Source organism: Myotis lucifugus, unplaced genomic scaffold, assembly GCF_000147115.1.
Source record: "Myotis lucifugus unplaced genomic scaffold, Myoluc2.0 scaffold_1208, whole genome shotgun sequence".
NCBI classification, from domain to species: Eukaryota; Metazoa; Chordata; class Mammalia; order Chiroptera; family Vespertilionidae; genus Myotis; species Myotis lucifugus.
Genome location: NW_005872256.1, coordinates 30,428 through 51,351, shown reverse-complemented (window position 1 = coordinate 51,351; position 20,924 = coordinate 30,428). Strand labels below are relative to the sequence as shown.

At 52.1% G+C, this 20,924-nt stretch overlaps 2 protein-coding genes across 2 annotated transcripts in view; one reads left to right on the top strand and one right to left on the bottom strand.

Annotated features, from left to right (window-relative positions):
* Nucleotides 1-10,949, bottom strand: part of AP2A1 (adaptor related protein complex 2 alpha 1 subunit) — a 31,193-nt gene extending 20,244 nt beyond the window's left edge. The window contains 1 exon segment of the mRNA XM_023748225.1: nt 10,740-10,949. Within this exon segment, the coding sequence (XP_023603993.1) occupies nt 10,740-10,806 (67 nt within the window). The 5' untranslated portion in view covers nt 10,807-10,949.
* Nucleotides 10,950-20,595: 9,646 nt separating this feature from the next.
* The window catches only part of TSKS (testis specific serine kinase substrate), a 14,866-nt gene continuing 14,537 nt past the window's right edge, over nt 20,596-20,924 (top strand). The window contains exon 1 of the mRNA XM_006107472.2: nt 20,596-20,765. Coding sequence (XP_006107534.1) covers nt 20,596-20,765 — 170 coding nt within the window. The remainder of the gene's footprint in view (nt 20,766-20,924) is intronic.

Here is a 20,924-nt window from a genome sequence, read left to right as displayed (position 1 = left end):
GCAGGCCTGGGCCCCATCTCCAGCTGGGAGCTTCATGGAAGTGATCCCTAAGGCTCATTGGTGGCTCCAACCCAGAGCAGGCGCCCGGCGCACACTTCAGGGCCACCCCTGACTCCCTCCTCTCACTGCGGCCCCTGACTATCCTCTTCCTGAGAGCTGTCCCCACCCACGGCTCTGCTTACCCCTGCACAGCCTGGCAAAAAGCACATGATAAAGGAATGAATGAATGAATGAATGGCCCGGCTGGCTTCTAGCTGTCCCCCAGGATCCTCACTCCTACGCATCCCCACTCAGCGTCTCCTGAAAACCTGGTCCTCCCCCAGCTTCCCAATTCAACGAAGGTCCCACTGCGACCCAGCCAGCAGGCCAGGGCCAGGGTGCTGAGCTGCTCCCTGCAGCCATTAGCCAGGTGACTCGCGCGCACCGGAGGCGTAGCTGTTCCAAACTGAGGCGGCTGTAAGCGGCCAGGCCACGCCAGACAGTGGGGGAGGGGGCAGCAAACTATCTCATCAACATTTTAAAAGATTGATTCCATGTTGAAATGACAGTATTTGGGGTATATTGGGTATCATGAATATATTGTTAAAATGAATTTTCCCTTTTTTATATTTGTATTGATTTCAGAGAGGAAAGGAGAGGGAGAGACAGAAACATCAATCAATGATGAGAGAGATTCACTGATCAGCTGCCTCCTGCACGCCCCACTGGGGATCAAGCCAGCAACCCGGGCAGGTGCCCTCACCAGGAATTGAACTCTGACCTCCTGGTTCATAGGTCGATGCTCAACCACTGAGCCACACCGGCCGGGCTCTTTCTACTTTTTTTTTTTTTAAGTGGCCACTGGAGAAGTTGTAACCGCCACAGGTGTGGCTCAGCACTGTCCCAGGGCCCCGCTGGGCTCCCACACAGCCCGGTCACCTCCTGGGGTACATGTCATGGGTGTCTGGGTCCACCTGTCCCCCAGACCCGACCAGAAGCTGGTTGAAAACAGGGTCAGCATCTGCCACTTTGGGTAGCAACTCCATGTTCCAAGGGCTCCCTGAGTGCCTGAGCTCAGAAAAGGCATGAAGACGTGAATAAGGGCCCTATGAGGTGCGGGGTGACCCCTCCCGCCTGCGGAAGGAGCGGAGCCCGCGGGTGAGGGTGGGAGGTCTCTGGGACGCGGGAGGTACAGGGCCAGCCCTTCAATGCTGAGTCTGAATTGGCCTTTGGGGCCCCGGAGGCCACCTGATCCTTCATTTATTAATTACACGCTTCCTGAGGCCCTGGGGGCCCGGCCTGCGTGGGGCTACACTGGGCACCCAGGACCCCGTTGGACCCGGTACTTTTGATCCATTTCAGGGACTCCTGGCCTGGTGGGCGCAGGCAGGGGGCTTCCTCCCCACTCCCAGGTGAGATGTGCAGGGATGGAGGCTGCGGGCAGCGCCTGGCCCTGGCGGAGGCTGCGGAGGTGAGGACATTTGAGGAAGGCTGTGAAAGATGAGGAGGGTTCAGGAGCAGTTCACCAGCCGGGGCGCCCAGAACTCCGCCCGGAGTACCTGCTCAGGGGTGGACCGAGGCTAGGACAGCGCCTCCCTCCGGGGGCAGGGGGGGGCAGTGACCACCAAGGGCCCATGCCAGCCCCTCAAAGTTACTTCGCATGCTGTGCTATCCCTACCCTGAGAATGACCGCAACTGCTTCCCCTGCTGCTTTAAAAGTATTCTGTAGGGACCAGGAGAAACAATCTCTCATAAATGGATCACATATCACCAAGTAGCTGAGTAAACTTGACCACAGATAGACGGATATTTGAACGGCAATTAAATTTTCGAGGCTAGCGACCTCTCTGGCCTTCACTTACACCTCTATTAAAAGCTCCGAGAAGCACGCAAAACGAACCTATGGTGTTGGATGGCCCAGCGGTGGCCATCCCTGGGAGCAGAGAGGGCTGGGAGGGTGCGGGGAGCCAGGCTGGGGTGCGGGTTCTGCATCTGGGGGCCGGTTACGTGGCTGTGTTCAATCAGGGAAAATTCGCCAAGCTGGTCACTTATGATCTGTGGGCTTTTTTAGTAGATCTATATCCATACATGTACATGTGTATACAAAATATTACATATAAAATATTTTTGTAGGAATGTATTCAATCATACAGAAGGCAACATCAAACAGATAATGGATACTTTAAAGACCATGTAAAGAATATGCATATGTGTGTGTGTGTGTGTGTGTTTTCTTTCAAGTATCCACAGCTATTTGGTACTGTCTTCCGCATAATATATACTTTACTAAAAAGAATTCACAGAGGTGCCCTAACCGGTTTGGCTCAGTGGATAGAGCGTCGGCCTGCAATCTGAAAGGTCCCAGGTTCGATTCCGGTCAAGGGCATGTGCCTTGGTTGCGGGCACATCCCCAGTAGGGGGTGTGCAGAAGGCAGCTGATTGATGTTTCTCTCTCATCAATGTTCCTAACTCTCTATCCCTCTCCCTTCCTCTCTGTAAAAAATCAATAAAATATTAAAAAAAAAAAAAAAAAGAATTCACAGAGGAAACAGAGCATTGGGTCTCCAAAGAGCAGGGGCCGCAGCCCTGGAGGGAGAGCCTCCAGCCATGGGCGCAGCCTCTGCAAAGGTCAGAGGCAAGAAACAGCCCGGTGCCCAGAGACAGCGCATGAGTGCGGCTAAGGGGGGGCCCCCTGGGTAAGGGGCTGCAGGCAGGGGTGACAGAATGGGCTAATGGAAGCAAAGGCTTTCTAACATCCAGGACCAGTCAGCAACAAGGGGTGAGCTCACCATCACAGGAGGCATGCAAGCACTTAAAAGGGTTCCCCTGCCCTGGCCGGTTTGGCTCAGTGGATAGAGCGTCGGCCTGTGGACTGAAGGGTCCCGGGTTCGATTCCGGTCAAGGGCATGCACCTTGGTTGCGGGCACATCCCCAGTAGGGGGTGTGCAGGAGGCAGCTGATCGATGTTTCTCTCTCATCAATGTTTCTAACTCTCTATCCCTCTCCCTTCCTCTCTGTAAAAAAATCAATAAAATATATTTTAAAAATAAAGAAAAAGAAAAGGGTTTCCTTTATCTTCAAACATTTTCTGGGTGAGGCTCAGGGATAAGCGACAGCAGCCCTGTGCTTAGAGACCCCGGATGCAAAGGAGGCTGACGGGCAATTCTGAGGACTGTGACATAGGCCAGCACAATGGGGCTGGGCGGCTGGCAGCAGCTCCTGGGATTTGAGGATCAAAAGATGAGGCAAGCCCTGGCCAGTGCAGCTCAGTGGTAGTGTCAGCTCATGCACTAGGGTCTCGGATTTGAATCCCCGTCAAAGGCACGTACCTGGGCTGCAGATTTGCTCCCCCGACGAGTCAGGGCACTTGTGGGATGCAACCAATTGATGTGTGTCTCACATCAATGTTTCTCTCTCTCTCCTTCTCCCTCCCTTTCACTCTCTCTAAAAATCAATGAGAGCCCTGACCGGTTTGGCTCAGTGGATAGAGCGTCGGCCTGCAGACTCAAGGGTCCCAGGTTCGATTCCGGTCAAGGGCATGTACCTTGGTTGCGGGCACATCCCCAGTAGGGGGTGTGCAGAAGGCAGCTGATCGATGTTTCTCTCTCATCGATGTTTCTAACTCTCTATCCCTCTCCCTCCCTCTCTGTAAAAAATCAATAAAATATATTTAAAAAATAAAATAAAAATCAATGGGAAAAATATCCTCCGGTGAGGAATGGACCAGGTAGAAATAGGGCAAGTGTGCTCTGGGCAGGAGGACCGGCCTGTGCCACGGCCTGTAGGCTGGCACAGAGGGCGCGGCCAGACCAGCCGGCCCCTCCTGGGTGCTCTGAGGGGTCTGGGGAGCAATGGGAGGGTGCGGGTCCCTCTTCTGCCTGTAGCGATGGCTGTCAGGGACATGTGGGTGAGGAAAGACCACCCTCTTGCCACAGACCAGAGCAGGAAACTGCTGACTGTGCTGAGGATATGCCCTACTTGAGGCTCTGGTTACGGGAGATAAAGCCGGTGAGGGTTTAAGCCAAAAAGGCCTAGGGGCGGGTCTATCGCTGCCACCAAAAGCATCCTAACAGCCCTGACTCTACGCTGGAGGGAACCAAAGCACTTGTACTGAGGTCAGCGTCCCTTTCACTGCTCGTGTCCACAGCCAGCTCTACAACTACTACTCACAAGGTAACAATGTTCCATCCATACAATCCTGCCCTGATGGGTCTCCCACACAAGTCCAAGCAGCGCTGCGTCCTCAGAGAGGATTCTGGGAAATGATGCTTCCTGACTCTGGACCACTATCCGCTCAGAACATGCTGGCCCTGTGCTGTCCAACGCGGGAGCCACTGGCCACGTGTGCTGGAAATACGGCCAGTGTGACTGAGGGACTGAATTCCTAATCTTATTTACCCTTAAGAAATTTAAATTGAAAAACCGATTCTCAATTCAGTTACTGCAAAAGTATGTTTGGAACTTGAGTACCCCATGAATCTATTTTATGAACTTTTTTAAAAAAAAATGGTTTTATTGATTTCAGGGAGAGGGAGAGAGAGAATCATCAATGATCAGAGAGAACCAATGATCGGCTGCCTCCTGCACACCCCCTAATGGGGGATGGAACCTGCAACCCGGGCATGTGCCCTGACCGGGATTTGAACCGTGACCTCCTGGTTCATAGGTCAACCTCTGAGCCACACCAGCCGGGCTACATTTTATGAATTCTTAATCAAGAGCAAGTATTTCCAATGAAAATGCAGCCTTTGAATTGAGAAAGGAACATAAACTGTCTCATTAACCATTTAAAAACTATCGATTGCACATTCACATAATGTTTTGCACACACTGGGATAAATAAAATGTATAAAAATTCATTTCACTGGTTTGTTTTACTGGGTTAACACTGGGTTAGGCTGCGCTCATGTGATCACAGTCATCACCATCCCTTAGGGAGAAAAAATTCTCCTTGAGCAACCAAGTCACACCCTGTCGGTCCCCAGCTGGAAGGCAGCTGCAGGCCCTGCCTGAGCTGCCGCCTAACATTAGGGTGCACATGCCTAACTCACATTAGGGTGCACATGCCGATCTGCGAACCCTCAACAGATCACACCAGGTCGCCCACGGCAGGGAGGTGTGGCTGCTCCACTCCTGGATCCACAGGGTGGGGAGCAGTCCTGGGAGGTACTGAATTTGACTGTGTGTGTATTGGGGGGGTTGGGGGGGGTGGAAGGGGATGGTATGCTAACGCTGGAGAACCACCAAAGTAGGACTCACTTTTTCTGTTCTCTGCACAGTGGCCAGAGGGAGTCTGTAAAAATCTGAGTCAAATCCTGTCCTTTCTCCACGCCAAATCTCTCCTGGCTACAATTGTCCTCAGAGTAAAAGCTAAGTCCAGACTATGGGCCCCAGGCCCCGCACACCCACTTCTGACCAATCTCCCACCCTGTCCCCCAGCCTCCTCTAGCTTCACCTCAAGCACAGTCCTGCCTCAGGGCCTTGGCACAAGCTGTTCCCTCTGCCCAGAATTCCATTCACCCACTACATTTGATTCTTTGCTCCAAACATCACCTTTTCAGCAAGAGGCTCTCTGACCAGACTATACAAAAGCACCATCCCTAACCTTGTTCCCACACCCCCCTTCCCTGCTCCATTTCCCTCCAACACCCACGCCACCTGTGTGAACACCTGGATACTATATAATTACTGGTGTATTGGTCCATCTCCCCCCTAGAATGTGAACCCCACCGAGAGGGGCTTTAGTTCCCTGCTGTAGTCCCATCACCAAGAACAGTGTCTGGCACTCAATCAGTGCTCAGTAAAGGCCAGTTCGTTCATTCATTCATTCAGTCAATGGGCAAATATCTCCTGAGGACTCGGGTGGGCCAGCTCCTGCAGTGGGCAGACTGGATCCAGAGGAGGATCAGACCAGGGCCCGTGCTCAGGGCCTGGGGGAGACGTCACAGACTGAATGGGCCACAATGTGGAGTGGGATGCGCCTAATGCGTTGCTTAGCACTCTTCCCCCCATTCACTCCCTCGAAAGCTCACCTCAGGGTTGGAGGGACTGGAGAGGTGGCAGCCCAGCCCCTGCCCTCGGGAGCTCCAGGCAGATAAGTCCCCCCTCTCCTCCCCGCTGTCAGGCCGGGACCACACCCTCAGGCTGCACCCAGCTTCAACCTTTCTTATCTGCAGAATTTGCCCTTCCTGGCCCTCTGCTGAGCCTGCCCTTCATCTCCTTCTAGATCTCCTCTCTGAACTCCACTGTGCTCTTCAGATCTTCCTCACCTGCTCATTGCTGAGCAGTACTTCTTCCCTCATCCCTTCTCTTCCCTCCCTCCTGCTTGAAACCCTCCAGTGCTCTCAGGACGAGCTCTCTGCCCCACTCCCCAGATCCTAGGCTTAGCTCAGAGTCTCGACTGGGACCCAGGACCTTTGCACTTGCTGGCCCTATGCCTTCCCAGTTCTCCACTTCCCTGGGCCTGCCTAACTGCTGCACAGTCTGAGCAAGGTATCAGCCCCATTCCCTCAACTTTGAGGCCCTCTCCCTCACGGGACCTAGGACAGGTACAATATTTTTCCACTTAAAAAATTAAAATATAGCCAAACCGGTTTGGCTCAGTGGATAGAGTGTCGACCTGCGGACTCAAAGGTCCCAGGTTCAATTCCGGTCAAGGGCATGTACCTTGGTTGCGGGCACATCCCCAGTGGGAGATGTGCAGGAGGCGGCTGATCGATGTTTCTCCCTCATAGATGTTTCTAACTCTCTATCTCTCTTCCTTCCTCTCTGTAAAAAATCAATAAAATATATTTAAAAAAAAAATTAAGATATAGCCCTGGCCAGGTGGCTCGGTTAGTTGGAGCACTGTTCTGGACACCAAAAGGTTGAGGGTTCAATCCGTGGTCAGGATGAATACAAGAGGCATGGACTGATGTTTCTCTCTCTCTCTCCCTCTTCCCTCTCTAAAATCAACTTTAAAAGAAGAAACATGTATCCTCGGTTGTGGATTAAAAGGGGAAAAATTAAGATATAATTCACATACCCTAAAGGTCACCGCTTTATTTTATTTTTTAATGTATTTTTATTGATTTCAGAGAAGAAGGGAGAGGGAGAGAGAGAATCATTGATCGGCTGCCTCCTGCAACCCGGGCATGTGCCCTTGACTGGAATTGAACCCTGGGCCCCTCAGTCCGCAGGCTGATGCTCTAGCCACTGAACCAAGCCGGCGAGGGAAGCTCACCACTTTTAAAGTGTGCAATTCAGTGGTCTTTCGCGTATCCACAATGTTGTGCAACCATCAGCACCATCAAATTCCAGAAGGTTTTCCTCACCCCAAAAGGAAATCCTGTACTCATTAGCAGTCGCTCCACATTCCACGATCCTCAGCCCCAGGCAACCACTAATCTGCTTTCTGTCTCTATGGACTTGCCTGTTCTGGACAGTTCAGATACATGGGATCCCACACTTCTGTGTATATGGCTTCTTTCACTTAGAAGGTGCACCCATGTTGTAGCACCTATCAGTACGTCATCCTTTTTACCGGCTAAATAATATTCCATTGCATGGGCGGTGGGCGGAACATTTGTTTATCATCTGTCCATGGACATTTGGGTTGCTTATTTCCACTTTTTGGCTATTGTGAATGACGCTGCTATAAACATCTGTATATAACTTATTTGTGTGTGTGACAAGAACAGCTGCATTTTTTAGGCAGTACCTGTCTCCTTAACAGGGGCACAGACAAGTCTGTCCTACTCACCAATGTCCCCAGCACCCCTGATAAGGCTTGAAACACACCAGCCACTCAACACATATTTGAGAAAAGGAAGGACAAGAGGAAGCCCCAATGCATTTGGTGAAATTACCTCCAGTGCCCCCAAGTTGGACCTCCCCTTTGCCCTCTGGCTTCCCTCTCAGGTCCTGCAGTGACACTGGCCTGGTTTCTCTTTCCTGCTCCACCACCATGATTCATTCAATCCCTTTGCAAATCCTTCACAACTGATCCCAGACCTAACTATTTCCCCGCATTTCCTTCTCACCCCAGTCAAGCCAACACCATCTCGCACCCGGACGCCTGCAACAGCCCCCTAGTTCTTTCCCTGCTTCCACGCACACCTCCTCCAGTCTGTGCTCTCCACGGAGGCCAAAGGAATGACTTTAAAACATCAATAGGCCCGGCCGACGTGGCTCAGTGGTTGAGCGTTGACCTATGACCCAGGAGGTCACGGTTGATTCCTGGTCTGGGCACGTGCCTGGGTTGTGGGCTCGATCCCCAGTGTGGGGCATGCAGGAGGCAGCTGATCAATGATTCTCTCTCATCACTGATGTGTCTATCTCTGCCTTCCTCTCTGAAATCAATAAAACTATATATTTTTAAAAGGAATTCTTATAAATAAAATATCCATCAGCTCATGTCCCTCCTGTACTCAAAACCTGCCGCCGCTCTCGTTTCACTCAGAGAAAGGCCAAAGTGCTCGTTGACCCACAAAGCCCTACACATTCCTGTCCCCTCTCTGCCCTCAGCTCCCACCCTCGGCTCCCGCCACACAGGCCCCCGCACGCTGAAGTGAACACACACTGAGCGTGCGCAACCTCAGGACCTTTGCATGCACGCTTCCCTTGCCTAGACCCCTCTTTCCTCCAAAACCACAGAGCTCACTCCCTCACCTCACTCCGTCTCCACTCAGATGACTTCAGGGAGCCATCTTGGTGAGGCCTTCACCAAGCTCCCTCTCCTCCTGGTCCCCCCTTCCTTATATTTCTTCACAGTGTGACATTGTGTCATTTATTGCCAGTTATCGGTGTTTATTTTCTATCTCCCTCCTGCCATGGTGCCCCCGAAGGCAGGGATTTTTGCTCATGCTGTAGCCCCAGTCCCTGGAACAGTCTGGCACACCAGTGAGCTAAAGTACTTGTCAATTGAATGAATGAACCTTCCAAGGTAAGATGCTGTTATGCCTGGGTTTGCAGACAAGAAAACTGAGCATCGGAGAGGTTAAGTGACTTGCCAAGGGTCACATGGCTAGTAGGTATCAGAGGCATTGCAGGCACACTTGCTTCTTTTTTAAAAAAAATATATTTCTTTATTGATTTCAGAGAGGAAGGGAGAAGGAGAGAAAGATAGAAACATCAATGATGAGAATCATTGATCAGCTGCCTCCTGCATACCCCCTACTGGGGATCAAGCCTGCAACCCAGGCATGTGCCCTTGGCCGGAATCGATCCTGGGGCCCTTCAGTCCACAGGCCCACCCTCTATCCACTGAGCCAAGCTGGCTAGGGCAAGGCACACCTGCTTCTAACAGCTGGCCCCGGACGGAGTTCACCAACCCCTCATAGCTCCACCCCTTTTCATAACAACCACAACATCTCTCCTCCACCTGATGCCAACAGTTCCCACCCCTCCTTTTCACCAGATCTAACGCATCCTAGACCCTTCCATACCTACTAAACCCTAAACCAATCCCTGGGCACCTGACAGGGGCCACTGCTCCAGACCCAGCAAAACAAGAACAAGAGCCAAAGACCTGTCTCGTGCCTGGAATGCGGGAAAGGCCCTGTCTATGTACATCATCACAACACTCTCATCAGCAAAGTGGGGACAGCCTTATCCCTCCTGGCAGATAAGGAAACAGAAGTGAGGTCCCTCACTCAAGGTCACCCGGCTGGGCGGTGACAGCCCTCGGACCCAGGTCCGGCCGGCCCCAAGGCCACGCGGATAGAGTCCGGGAAGCTCCTGACAGCTCCCCAAGCACCAACACCTGCTGCGAGGAGTTGGGAGCTGACCTGGCACCAGGCCTCCCATCACCGCGACAGTCCTTCCTGCTGGCGACGGCTGTCCCCATATTGCCGTGGTCAGGCTCCAGATTCCAGACTGTCCGCCTCCCTGAATCCTGAGCCCAGGCCCCCCGCCCCCCCCAGCTCTTCAGACCTCTTCCCCACAAATCCCTAAGGCCCCCTGGCTCTCTCCCCTTTCTGGAACATCCCCTGGGCCCGCACCTGACAGTGTCCTCTCCTTCCCAGGCCCACAGCTCCCTGTCGCCGGTCCTCTCCCAAGCCTCTCCACGGGCAATGTCTCCCCTGGGTGCCCTCTGAGTCCCTCCTTTCCCCTCAGTAACCCTCCAAGCCCCTTCTCCACTGCCCTCCATCCTCCTGAGCAAGCCTCCATCCTGGAGCCCCTCGACCCTGCCCCAGGGTCCCGCCACAGTCCTCCCCCTTCCCATCTCTCCTCCCCAAGCCCCTAGGACTCTCTGTCCCTCCCGGGCGCTCTCTGTGCCCTGGCCAAGAGCCTCGGTGACCTATCTAGCCCCTTCCCTCTATGACACCCTCTCACCCAGGCCCTCGAGCACGGCCCCATTGGGCTTCCAGGGTTTGACGTCCTCCCAGTCCCTTCTGGCCTCCCTCCCCCCCACTCGATCGCTCCACGGGGTACCCCCGACACACACCCATGCACCGCCTTCCCTTTCTATCTGCATCAGGGATCCCAGTCTAATAGGACCCCCAAGCCCATCATTCCCGGGGACAGCTCTATGCTCCCATCCTCGGAACCTTACTAACCTCCTCACCTTTAAGACCCTCTCGGGCGTCTCTTAACCACCCCGTGTAGTCACCTCAAGAGGCACCCTAAGCCCCTTCACTCCCCCACCTTGAAGTTCCCCCGGGGCCCTATCTACCCTCTCCCTCCACGACCGCCATGGTTTTCTACCCCCCTGGCAAGGTAACCCCCAACCCCGCAATTCATCGCTCCCCGCCTCCAGGATCCCCCGGCCGCACGCTCACAGTTCCGGATGTCGGAGATGAACACCGCGAGCCCCCGCATCCCATCGCCCTTGGATACGGCCGGCATGATGGCGGTGGTGTCGGCTCCAGGCCTGGCCCGGCTGGGCACGGCGCAGCGGGGGCAAGCAGGCGGGACCGGGAGGAAAAGGACCCCAGGCAACGCCAACGAGCGGAGCCGGCCGCCGCGGGGGGGAGGACGGGCTGGCGGGCGGGCGGGCGGGCTGGAAGGCCGCAGCACCGCCCCCAGCCCCTCCCCTCTCCTCGGCCGCCTGAGACTTCACCGCCCATTGGCTCACGTTACTGCCGCTCACACGCGGGCTCTCCCTCGCTCCCTCGCTCATTGGCCTCAGCACAAAGGCACGCCGCTGCGATTGGTCCTGCGCCCCGCTATTTCCGTTTGGGAGGAGGCGTTGCCCAAGAGACGGGCGGAGTTCGATTACGTACGGTGGGACCGCCCCCTCCGCGCGGCCGGGTCCGGCAGTGATTGGATCAGGACGCTCTCCCGTCAGCGAGGGATTGACGTGAAGGAAGGCGGGGGAGCGGGCTCGAGGAGGTGAGACTTGCGTCGGCTGAGGCCAATGGGCGAGGAGATCGCCCCCGAAGGCATCGCGGATTCGCCGTGCCCGTCCTAGTCCCGCCCCCGAGTGGGCGGTTATATGGGCGGGAGGCGGGCGAGGAAAGGTGGCTAAGGGAGGGTGTCGCTCGGCTGGGCTGGGATAGGTGGAGCGCCGCCTGCAATTCCCTGCTGCAGAGAAGGATGTGGGAGGGACGAGAAAGCGTGAGGTGTTTACTGCGCAAGCGTCTGTCTGTTCCCCTTTCTCCCTAATCTCCTCCACCCACGACTCCTTCAATCTTCTTCCAAGAAGTGGTCCCTGTCCCCGCCTCCTCCCCTGTCTGGCGGCCGAGAAGTCCCGACCTAACTTCGTGAGACCCAGAATCCCAGGGCCGAGGAAACAGTCATTCATATCCAGTGGTTCTCAACCTTCTGGCCCTTTCAATACAGTTCCTCATGTTTTTACCCTCAACCATAAAATTATTTTCGTTGCTACTTCATCACTGTAATGTTGCTACTGTGATGAATCGTCATGTAAATATCTGATATGCAGGATGGTCTTAGGCGACCCCAGTGAAAGGGTCCTTCCACCGCCAAAGGGGTCGCGACCCACAGGTTGAGAACCGCTGCATTAAGCAGAAGCGAAAACTAGGGTCCAGAGAGGTTAACTGTCTTGCCCAAGGTCACACAGCCAGAAAGGGTCAGCCAGATTTACAGTATATTTTGGCTTTTCATCACTTTTCAATATACAATGCCTTTTTTTTTTTTTTTTTTTTTTTTGCAAATCCTAACGCCATTATACAGATAGCAAGTCAAAATTGTGAGTCTCCTCCTCCTCCTCCAGCCTTAGAGCTCCTCAGCACGAATGGGACCTGAGCCCTAACCGGTTTGGCTCAGTGGATAGAGCGTCGGCCTGTGGACTGAAGGGCCCCAGGTTCGATTCTGGTCAAGGGCATGTACCTTGGTTGCGGGCACATCCCTAATGGGGAGTGTGCAGGAGGCAGCTGATCCATGTCTCTCTCTTATTGATGTTTCTAACTCCCTATCCCTCTCCCTTCCTCTCTGTAAAAAAAATTAATAAAAATATATTTGAAAAAAAAAAGAGCTGAAACCGGTTTGGCTCAGTGGATAGAGCGTCGGCCTGCGAACTGAAAGGTCCCAGGTTCGATTCCGGTCAAGGGCATGTACCTGGGTTGCAGGCACATCCCCCGTGGGAGATGTGCAGGAGGCAGCTGATCGATGTTTCTCTGTCATCGATGTTTCTAACTCTCTATCTCTCTCCCTTCCTCTCTGTAAAAAAATTAATAAAAATATATTTGAAAAGAAAAAAGAAAAAAGAATGGGACCTGGTACTGAACAACGCTGATTAAAAGGAAGGAATAGGGGGATCTGTTGTGTTGGGTCCCGGGGACCCGCTTTGGGGAAGGCAAGGCCTCCGGAACGGGACCGCCCCGGGGCCATTGAGAAATTTGGGGCAAAGGGTACGGGAAGAGTCCACGTCTGTCGCCACAGGATGTAAACCCCACCCACCATCCTTTTCTAATCTCCGAAGCCTGGTATTCTTGGAATGAGCCTTTGGGGGAGTGTCCTCGTTCCTGGGAACCTCCCATTATGGGTTCTAGGAAGACGGACGTGGCTCAGCTGCTTTAGTAACCAAGAGAGACCGTTCCTAACAATGGTTGGAGGGAGACCCGCACCATTAAAAACAGTAACAACAACAAGAGTTAGGACCTTGAGTTGGAAAGAGTCCTTTTCTTATTTTTATTTTTTTAATCCTCACTGGAAGATATTTTCCCCATTGATCTTTAGAGAGAGAGCGGAAGGGAGGGAGGAAAACACCGAGAGAGACATTGAACGCGGGGCCAGGGATCGAACCCGCAACCCAGGTGTGACCCTTCAGTCTGCGGGGCCCGCTCTCTAACCACTGAGCTAACCAGCCAGGGTGGAAAGAGAGTCCTTTTTATGAAAGATACAGTAAGCATCTCAAGGACGGGAGGAGTCCATTCCTGACACGGAAGAAAGCCCTTTCTCCCTGAGGACAGCACCATTTTTTTAAAAAAATTATTAGTGGAGTTTGAGTTGTTCGCTTTATGAGGGACGTGAAGGGAGGCATCCAGATCCCAAGAACAGGAAAGTGGGGGAGCCACCCCTTCCCCAGCTCCACTCTCCACCTGCCTCTCACCCACCTCTTCCCACCCTTTGCCCAGAGCCTCTGGGGTTTGGGGGTGGGTTGATGGGTCGATGGGTCGATGGGGAAACTCCGTCCTCTCCCAACCCCCTCCAGAGCCCTTGAAGTAGCCAAATTTAATTTGTAAGACAGGGCCTAAGGCAAAGGCATTCTGAGGTCTAACCGGGAACCAGATTAAGGAGGACTTCACCTGGAAGACCTGGGACTGTGTGACCCTGTGTGGGGGCGGACATGGCGCCACCGGCAGGAGCTGGTGGGTGGACTTTACCCCAGTTGGATTCGAGCGGCGCCTGCTGATAGAAATACAGTGGGATGAAGGATTTGTATGCATGCATATAAGCATAACCAATGGACATAAGACACTGGGGGGTAGGGGAGGCCAGGGGATTGTCAACGGCGGGAAAAAAGGAGACATATGTAATACTCTTTGTAATACTTTAAACAATAAAACAATTTAATAAAAAATAAAAACAAAAAAATAAAAAATATTTTTAATATTTTTATATTTTTATTGATTTCAGTCAATTTCCAATTGATTCCAGCAACATTTTTAAAGAAGGTGAAGCCCTGGCCGGTGTGGCTCAGTTGGTTGAGCGTCGCCCCATGCACCGGAAGGTCCCTGGTTGGATCCCAGGGAGGTCCCATGCCCTGGTTACCTGTTCGATCCCCAGTAGGGGGCATGCAGCAGGCAGCCCATCAGTGTGTATTCCATGGATGTTTCTCTCTGTCCCTTCCTCTCTCTGAAAAAAATCAATAAAAACATATTTAAAAAACATATGTTTCAGCCAGGCTAAAAACATATTTTTCTAAAGTAAAAGCAAAGGTGAGCCCTGGCCGGTGTGGCTCAATTGGCTGAGAAACGACCCATGAACCAGGAAGTCGCCAGTTCGATTCCCAGTCAGGGCACATATAGGGGTTGGGAGCTCTATCCCCGGGGGAGGGGGGGCGGGGGGCATGCAGGAGGCAGCCAATGGATGTTTCTCCCTCATGAATGTTTCTATTTTTCTATCCCTCTCCCTTTCTCTCTCTCTAAAATCAATAACAACATAATTTTTTTATTATTTTTTAAAATACATTTCTGTTGATTTCAGAGAGGAAGGGAGAGGGAGATAGAAACATCAATGGGAGGGAATCATGGCTCCGCTGCCTCCTGCACGCCCCCTACTGGGGATCGGGCCCAAAACCCAGGCATGTGCCCTTGACCGGAATCAAACCCGGGACCCTTGAGTCTGAAGGTCGGTGCTCTATCCACTGAGCCAAACCAGCTGGGACACAAACATATTTTTTTTAAAATATATTTTATTGATTTTTTACAGAGAGGAAGGGAGAGAGATAGAGTTTTTACAGAGAGGAAGGGAGAGAGATAGAGAGTTAGAAACATTGATGAGAGAGAAACATCAATCAGCTGCCTCCTGCACATCTCCTACTGGGGATGTGCCCGCAACCCAGGTACATGCCCTTGACCGGAATCGAACCTGGGACCCACCAGCCCCGGCAAACATATTTTTTTTAAGAAAAGAAACAGAAGGTGAAATAAATTTTAATAACATTTTATTTAACCCCATGTGCCCAAATATGCCCATTTCCACATATTTGGCATTCTTATTTTTCTGTCTTTAAAAGTCAGGGTTTTTTATTTATACCACATCTTAGTTGTTCGCCACATTGCAAGGGTTCAGTAGCCATGAGCCATTAAATCTGGCTGCGACAGCATAAAATTACAGGACTGGATTTGAGCAAGACCATTCTGGGGCTCAGGGGCTGGCCCATTGCTAAGTTTTAAGACCAGGAAATGAACAAGTCCACGTTTGGGGGTCTAACTGAGGTTTGGGCAAGTCCTTTCTGGGTGTAAGACAGAGCATTAAGAGGGGACCCCAGGAGCCCCTAAGGCAGCGGTTCTCAACCTTCCTAATGCCTCGACCCTTTAATACAGTTCCTCATGTTGTGGTGACCCCCAATTTCATTGTTACAAATTGAACATAATTAAGGCATAGTGATTAATCACAAAAACAATATGTAGCCGAAACCGGTTTGGCTCAGTGGATAGAGCGTCTGCCTGTGGACTGAAAGGTCCCAGGTTCAATTCCGGTCAAGGGCATGTACCTGGGTTGCAGGCACATCCCGGGTAGGAGATGTGCAGGAGGAAGCTGATCGATGGTTCTCTCTCATCGATGTTTCTGACTCTCTATCTCTCTCTCTTCCTCTCTGTAAAAAATCAATAAAATATATTAATAAAAATAAAAAATTTTTTAAAAAAAACAAAAAACAATATGTAATTATATATGTGTTTTCCGATGGTCTTAGGCGACCCCTGTGAAAGGGTCGTTCGACCCCCAAAGGGGTCGGGACCCACAGGTTGAGAACCGCTGTTCTAAGACTTTGACCTGAGCAGATCAACTCTTGATTTTCTCCAGAAAAAACAAAACAAAAACAACACACAAAAAAAACCTGGATTCACCCCGTTTTCCCATGTTGGCAAACCGGCCCTCCATTAATCACCCAATCACTTTGCCAGAATGCCACCCGTCCCTCACCCCAAACCAAGGCAAGAGTAGACCCACTGCCTGTCACCTCCCTCCATCGCCATTGCCTCACCCTGGGCAGGTCGCCACCGCCATCATCTCTTGCCCGGAACCTTGTAATGACATCCATTGCTGCTCTCCTAGCAGCCCTCAGTTCATCCTTCACAGGCACCCAGCGTGCTTTTTCCAATAACGACCAGCCGTGTCCTTCCCCGGCTTAAACGCCCCAGCCACACTGGTCTCCTCTTGGCCACTCTGACCCCCCAGACACATTTCCACACCCCAACCCCAACCCCAGCTTTTCCTATGGCTGCCCCTCAGCCTTCTGGTCTCAGTGCAAGGGTCCCCTGAGTTGGGGAGGACTTCCTGACTTAGGGATTTAAGTAACCCCTCCCACTGAGCTCGGCCTGCGCCTCCAGGAGGTCCCAGAGCCAGTGCCCCGGCTGGACTTGAAGCACCATCCAACAGCCTCCGCCAGCGACACGCTCAAGGGGTGCACTCAGCCGGCACCAGAGCTCTGCGAACGTCAGGTGAGCTCAGTGGGGTGGGCCCCTGCACAGCTCACCCTTCACAGTGGATGGTGGCAGCCAGTCCGTGCAGCCAATGGGCCTGGGAATAAACTCCTCCCATTGTGGTCCCAACTACAATCAGGGCTCAACTACAGCAGGAGGGTGGACGCAGCCCACATGGCAGGAGGGGCAGGCGGGCTGCACCTGAGTGCCCAGCACAGGTGGTCAAGGAGGCTCTGCCGCTGGACCCTACAAAACGCCTACTACATTAGGCCAAGTGCAGGAGAAACAGCAGCTCTACCGAATACATAAAAACCAACGCAAGGAGGCCGCCAAAATGAGGAGGCAAAGAAACGCGTCCCAGATGAAAGAACAGGACAAAACTCCAGGAAAAGAACGCAACAAAATGGAGACAAGCAATCTGCCAGATGCAAGAGCTCAAAGACCCGGGTGATAAGGGTGCTCGGCGAACTTCAGGAAGAGTCGAAGAATGCTAGAATTTAAAGAGGTCAGAAACATAAACACAGAGACAGGAGGCATAACAAAGAACCAATCAGAAATGAATACATGGGCCGGAAGGAAGAACGCATTACAGGGGATCAACAGTGGAGTACCTGAAGCAGAGAATCCAATCAGATGTTTTAAAGATGCCCTTTCTGAGTAGCTCAGTCCGTGAGAGCATGGTCCCGATATGCCAAGGTTGCAGGTTCAATCCCTGGTCGCGGCACATACAAGATCAACCAATGAATGCACGAATAAATGGAACAACCAGTCATCTATGTCTCTCTCTCTCTCCCTCTCTCTCTCTCTCTTCCACCCTCCCTTCCTATCTCACTCTCTAAAATCAATCAATAATTTTTTTTAAAAAAGAAAAGACAATGCCCTAACTCATTTAGCTCAGTGGATAGAGCGTCGGCCTGTGGACTGAAAGGTCCCGGGTTCGATTCCGGTCAAGGGGCATGTGCCTCGGTTGCGGGCACATCCCCAGTGGGGGATGTGCGGGAGGCGGCTGATCGATGTTTCTCTCTCATGGATGTTTCTAACTCTCTATCCCTCTCCCTTCCTCTCTGTAGAAAATCAATAAAATATATTAAAAAAGAAAAGAAAAGAAAAAGAAAAGACAAGGAAGCAGAAAACACCCAATCAGAACAGCAAAAGAAAAAAAGAATTTAAAAATGAGAATAGTATAGGAGCCTCTGGGACAATTTCAAGCATATCAACATTCATATCATTGAGGTGCCAGAAGGAGAAGAGAGAGCAAGAAATGGAAAACTGAGCCCTGACCAGTTTGGCTCAGTGGATAGAGCGTCGGCCTGCGGACTGAAGGGTCCCAGGTTCGATTCTGGTCAAGGGCATGTACCTTGGTTGCGGGCACATCCCCAGTGGGGGGTGTGCAGGAGGCAGCTGATCGATGTTTTTCTCTCTCATCGATGTTTCTAACTCTCTAACCCTCTCTCTTCCTCTCTGTAAAAATCAATAAAATATATATTTTTTTAAAAATTCTGAAAAGACATTTATCTTAAAAATAAAAAAAGCAGCCCTGACCGGTTTGGCTCAGTGGATAGAGCATCAGCCTGCGGACTGAGGGGTCCCAGGTTCGATTCCGGTTGGGGGCATGTGCCTTGGTTGTGGGTGCATTCCCAGTAAGGGGTGTGCAGGAGGCAGCTGATCGATGTTTCTCTCTCATCCATGTTTCTGACTCTCTGTCCCTCTCCCTTCCTCTCTGTAAAAAATCAATAAAATATATTTTAAAAATAAAAAAATTAAAATTAAAATTAAAAAAAGCAGTTAGTTTCCTACAAGGGAGCTCCCATAAGACTGTCGCTGATTTCTCAACAGAAATTTTGCAGGCCACAAGGGATTGACAAGAAATAGTCAGCGATGAAAAGCAAGGACTGGGGTAACCCATTTTGGACCCTCTTCCTGCTGCCTCTCGGTGCATGGGATGCAGCTCAACCAACTCAGCAACACTGGCCAAGGCATGACTATGTCTTTTTTTCTGTTTATTTTGTTTTATTTTGTTTTGACATGACTATGTCTTAAAATAGAGGGGAAACTGCCTGGCCAGCATGGCTCAGTGCTTGAGTGTGGACCCATGAACCAGGAGATCACGGTTCAAATCCAGGTCAGGGCACATCCCCTTGTTGTGGGCTCCATCCGCCAGTAGGGGGCGTGCAGGAGGCAGCCGATGGATGATTCTCTTTCATCATTCATTTTTCTATTTCCCTCTCCCTTCCTCTCTGAAATCAATAAAAAATATATATATTTTTTCACCCTGGCCAGTTTGGCTCAGTGGATAGAGCGCTGGCCTGCGGACTGAGGGGTCCAGGATTCGATTCCAGTCAAGGGCACACGCCCAGGTTTTGGGCTCGATCCCCAGTCGGAGGCGTGCAGGAGGCAGCCGATCAATGATTCTCTCTCATCATTGATGTTTCTATCTCTCTCTCTCCTCTCCCTTCCTCTCTGAAATCAATAAAAATATATATATATTTTATTGATATTTTACAGAGAGGAAGGGAGAGGGATAGAGTTAGAAACATCGATGAGACAGAAACATCGACCAGCTGCCTCCTGCACACCCCATAATGGGGATGTGCCCACAACCAAGGTACATGCCCTTGACCGGAATCGAACCTGGGACCCTTGAGTCCGCAGGCAGACGCTCTATCCACTGAGCCAAACCAGTTAGGGCTATATATTTTTTCAAAGGGGTGAAACTTGGACACAAAGGTAGAGAGGGGCAGAGAGCAGACACTATGAAGACACAGGGAACCATGGCCATCTGTAAGCCACTGGACACCGGAGGCCACTGGAACCCAGGGGAGAGGCCTGCCCCTGCCATAGACTCTCTCTCAGCCTCAGAAGGAACCAACGCTGACACCTTGACCTTGGACCTCTGGCCTTCAGAATGGAGACAGAACATTTCTGTGGTTTAATCCCCTCAGTCTGTGGTACTTTGTTTCAGAAACCTTCAGAGATGAATACAAACCCTAATCCTTCGGTGCCCACCATTCGCTATCGTTCCATGGTTGTTTAGATTTTCTTCTTAAAAAAAAAAAAATATTGCCCTAACCGGTTTGGCTCAGTGGATAGAGCGTCGGCCTGCGGACTGAAGGGTCCCAGGTTCGATTCCGGCCAAGGGCATGTACCTTGGTTGCAGGCACATGCCCGGTAGCGGGTGTGCAGGAGGCAGCTGATCGATGCTTCTCTCTCATCGATGTTTCTAACTCTCTTTCCCTCTCCCTTCCTCTCTGTAAAAAATCAATAAAATATATATATATATTTTTTTTAAAAAAGGATGAGAGAGAATCATTGATCAGCTGCCTCCTGCACGCCCCCTACTGGGGATCGAGCCTGCAACCCAGGCACGTGCCCTGACTCGGAATCGAACTGTGACCTCCTGGTTCATAGGTCCTTGCTCAACCCCTGAGCCACGCCAGCTGGGCTGTTTAGATTTCCTGAATAGGCAACATTCACACACAATCAAAGACTCAGATCCCCAGTGCACGCATCAAAGAGCTTTGCCCAATACCCGCGCCACCATCACCCGGGTTTGATTCTCCTTCTATCACTTACCGGCATCTGGTGTTTTTGTCGGTTTCTCGTCTCTTGCCCTTGGGCATCCTCCCAGTCCCTGAATGAATGTGAGATCCTCCTGGACTGACTTCCATCCTCATTCACCACCGGCTCCCAGGTCCCAGGAAAGTCCAGGGGACCCAATGAGGAATGAGGGGGGCTGGGTGAGCCCACGGTGACCCTCAGGGAGAGGGAAGTTGGCCCCTCCCAAGAAGCAGTGGGCCCCTCCATTGTAAGTTCTGGCCCGGAATGAATGACTCCATTGGGGTTCTGAAGGGGAGGGGCATATCGGGGTGGAACCAGAATCTGGAGAAGAAGAGTTTACTGAGGCCCCTGGGGGAACATGCTGAGCCAGCACCCCCCCCCCGCACCCCCCCCGCTCAGTGAGGCCCAGTGGTTGGGTCCTTTGTGAGGCAGGCTTGTGGAGACAGGAACCTTGAGGGTCAGTGGTCAGAAGAGGTAGAGAGTCTCAGAGGCAGGAGTCCCTGGGAGCAGGGCCCCACACGCCATGGCCAGCGTGGTGGTGAAGACGATCTGGCAGTCCAAGGAGATCCATGAGGCGGGGGACCCCCCGGCGGGCGTGGAGAGCCGCGCCCAGATGATCCCAGAGGCTCCTGGGGGGGTGACCAGCCCAGCCAAGGGGATCTCGAAGAAAAAGAAGGCCGTCTCGTTCCACGGGTGGGTCCAGGGCACCCTGTCAGCTGTGGTCCTAGCGCCCAGCACTGCCTCCCACACACAGCACGAGTCTCAGTGTGGGTGCTGGTGAAGAGGAGGGGGCAGGGGAGGGGCAGGCAAGGAGGAAGTCAGGGGAAGGGGGGACATTAAAGGAAGAAGAAA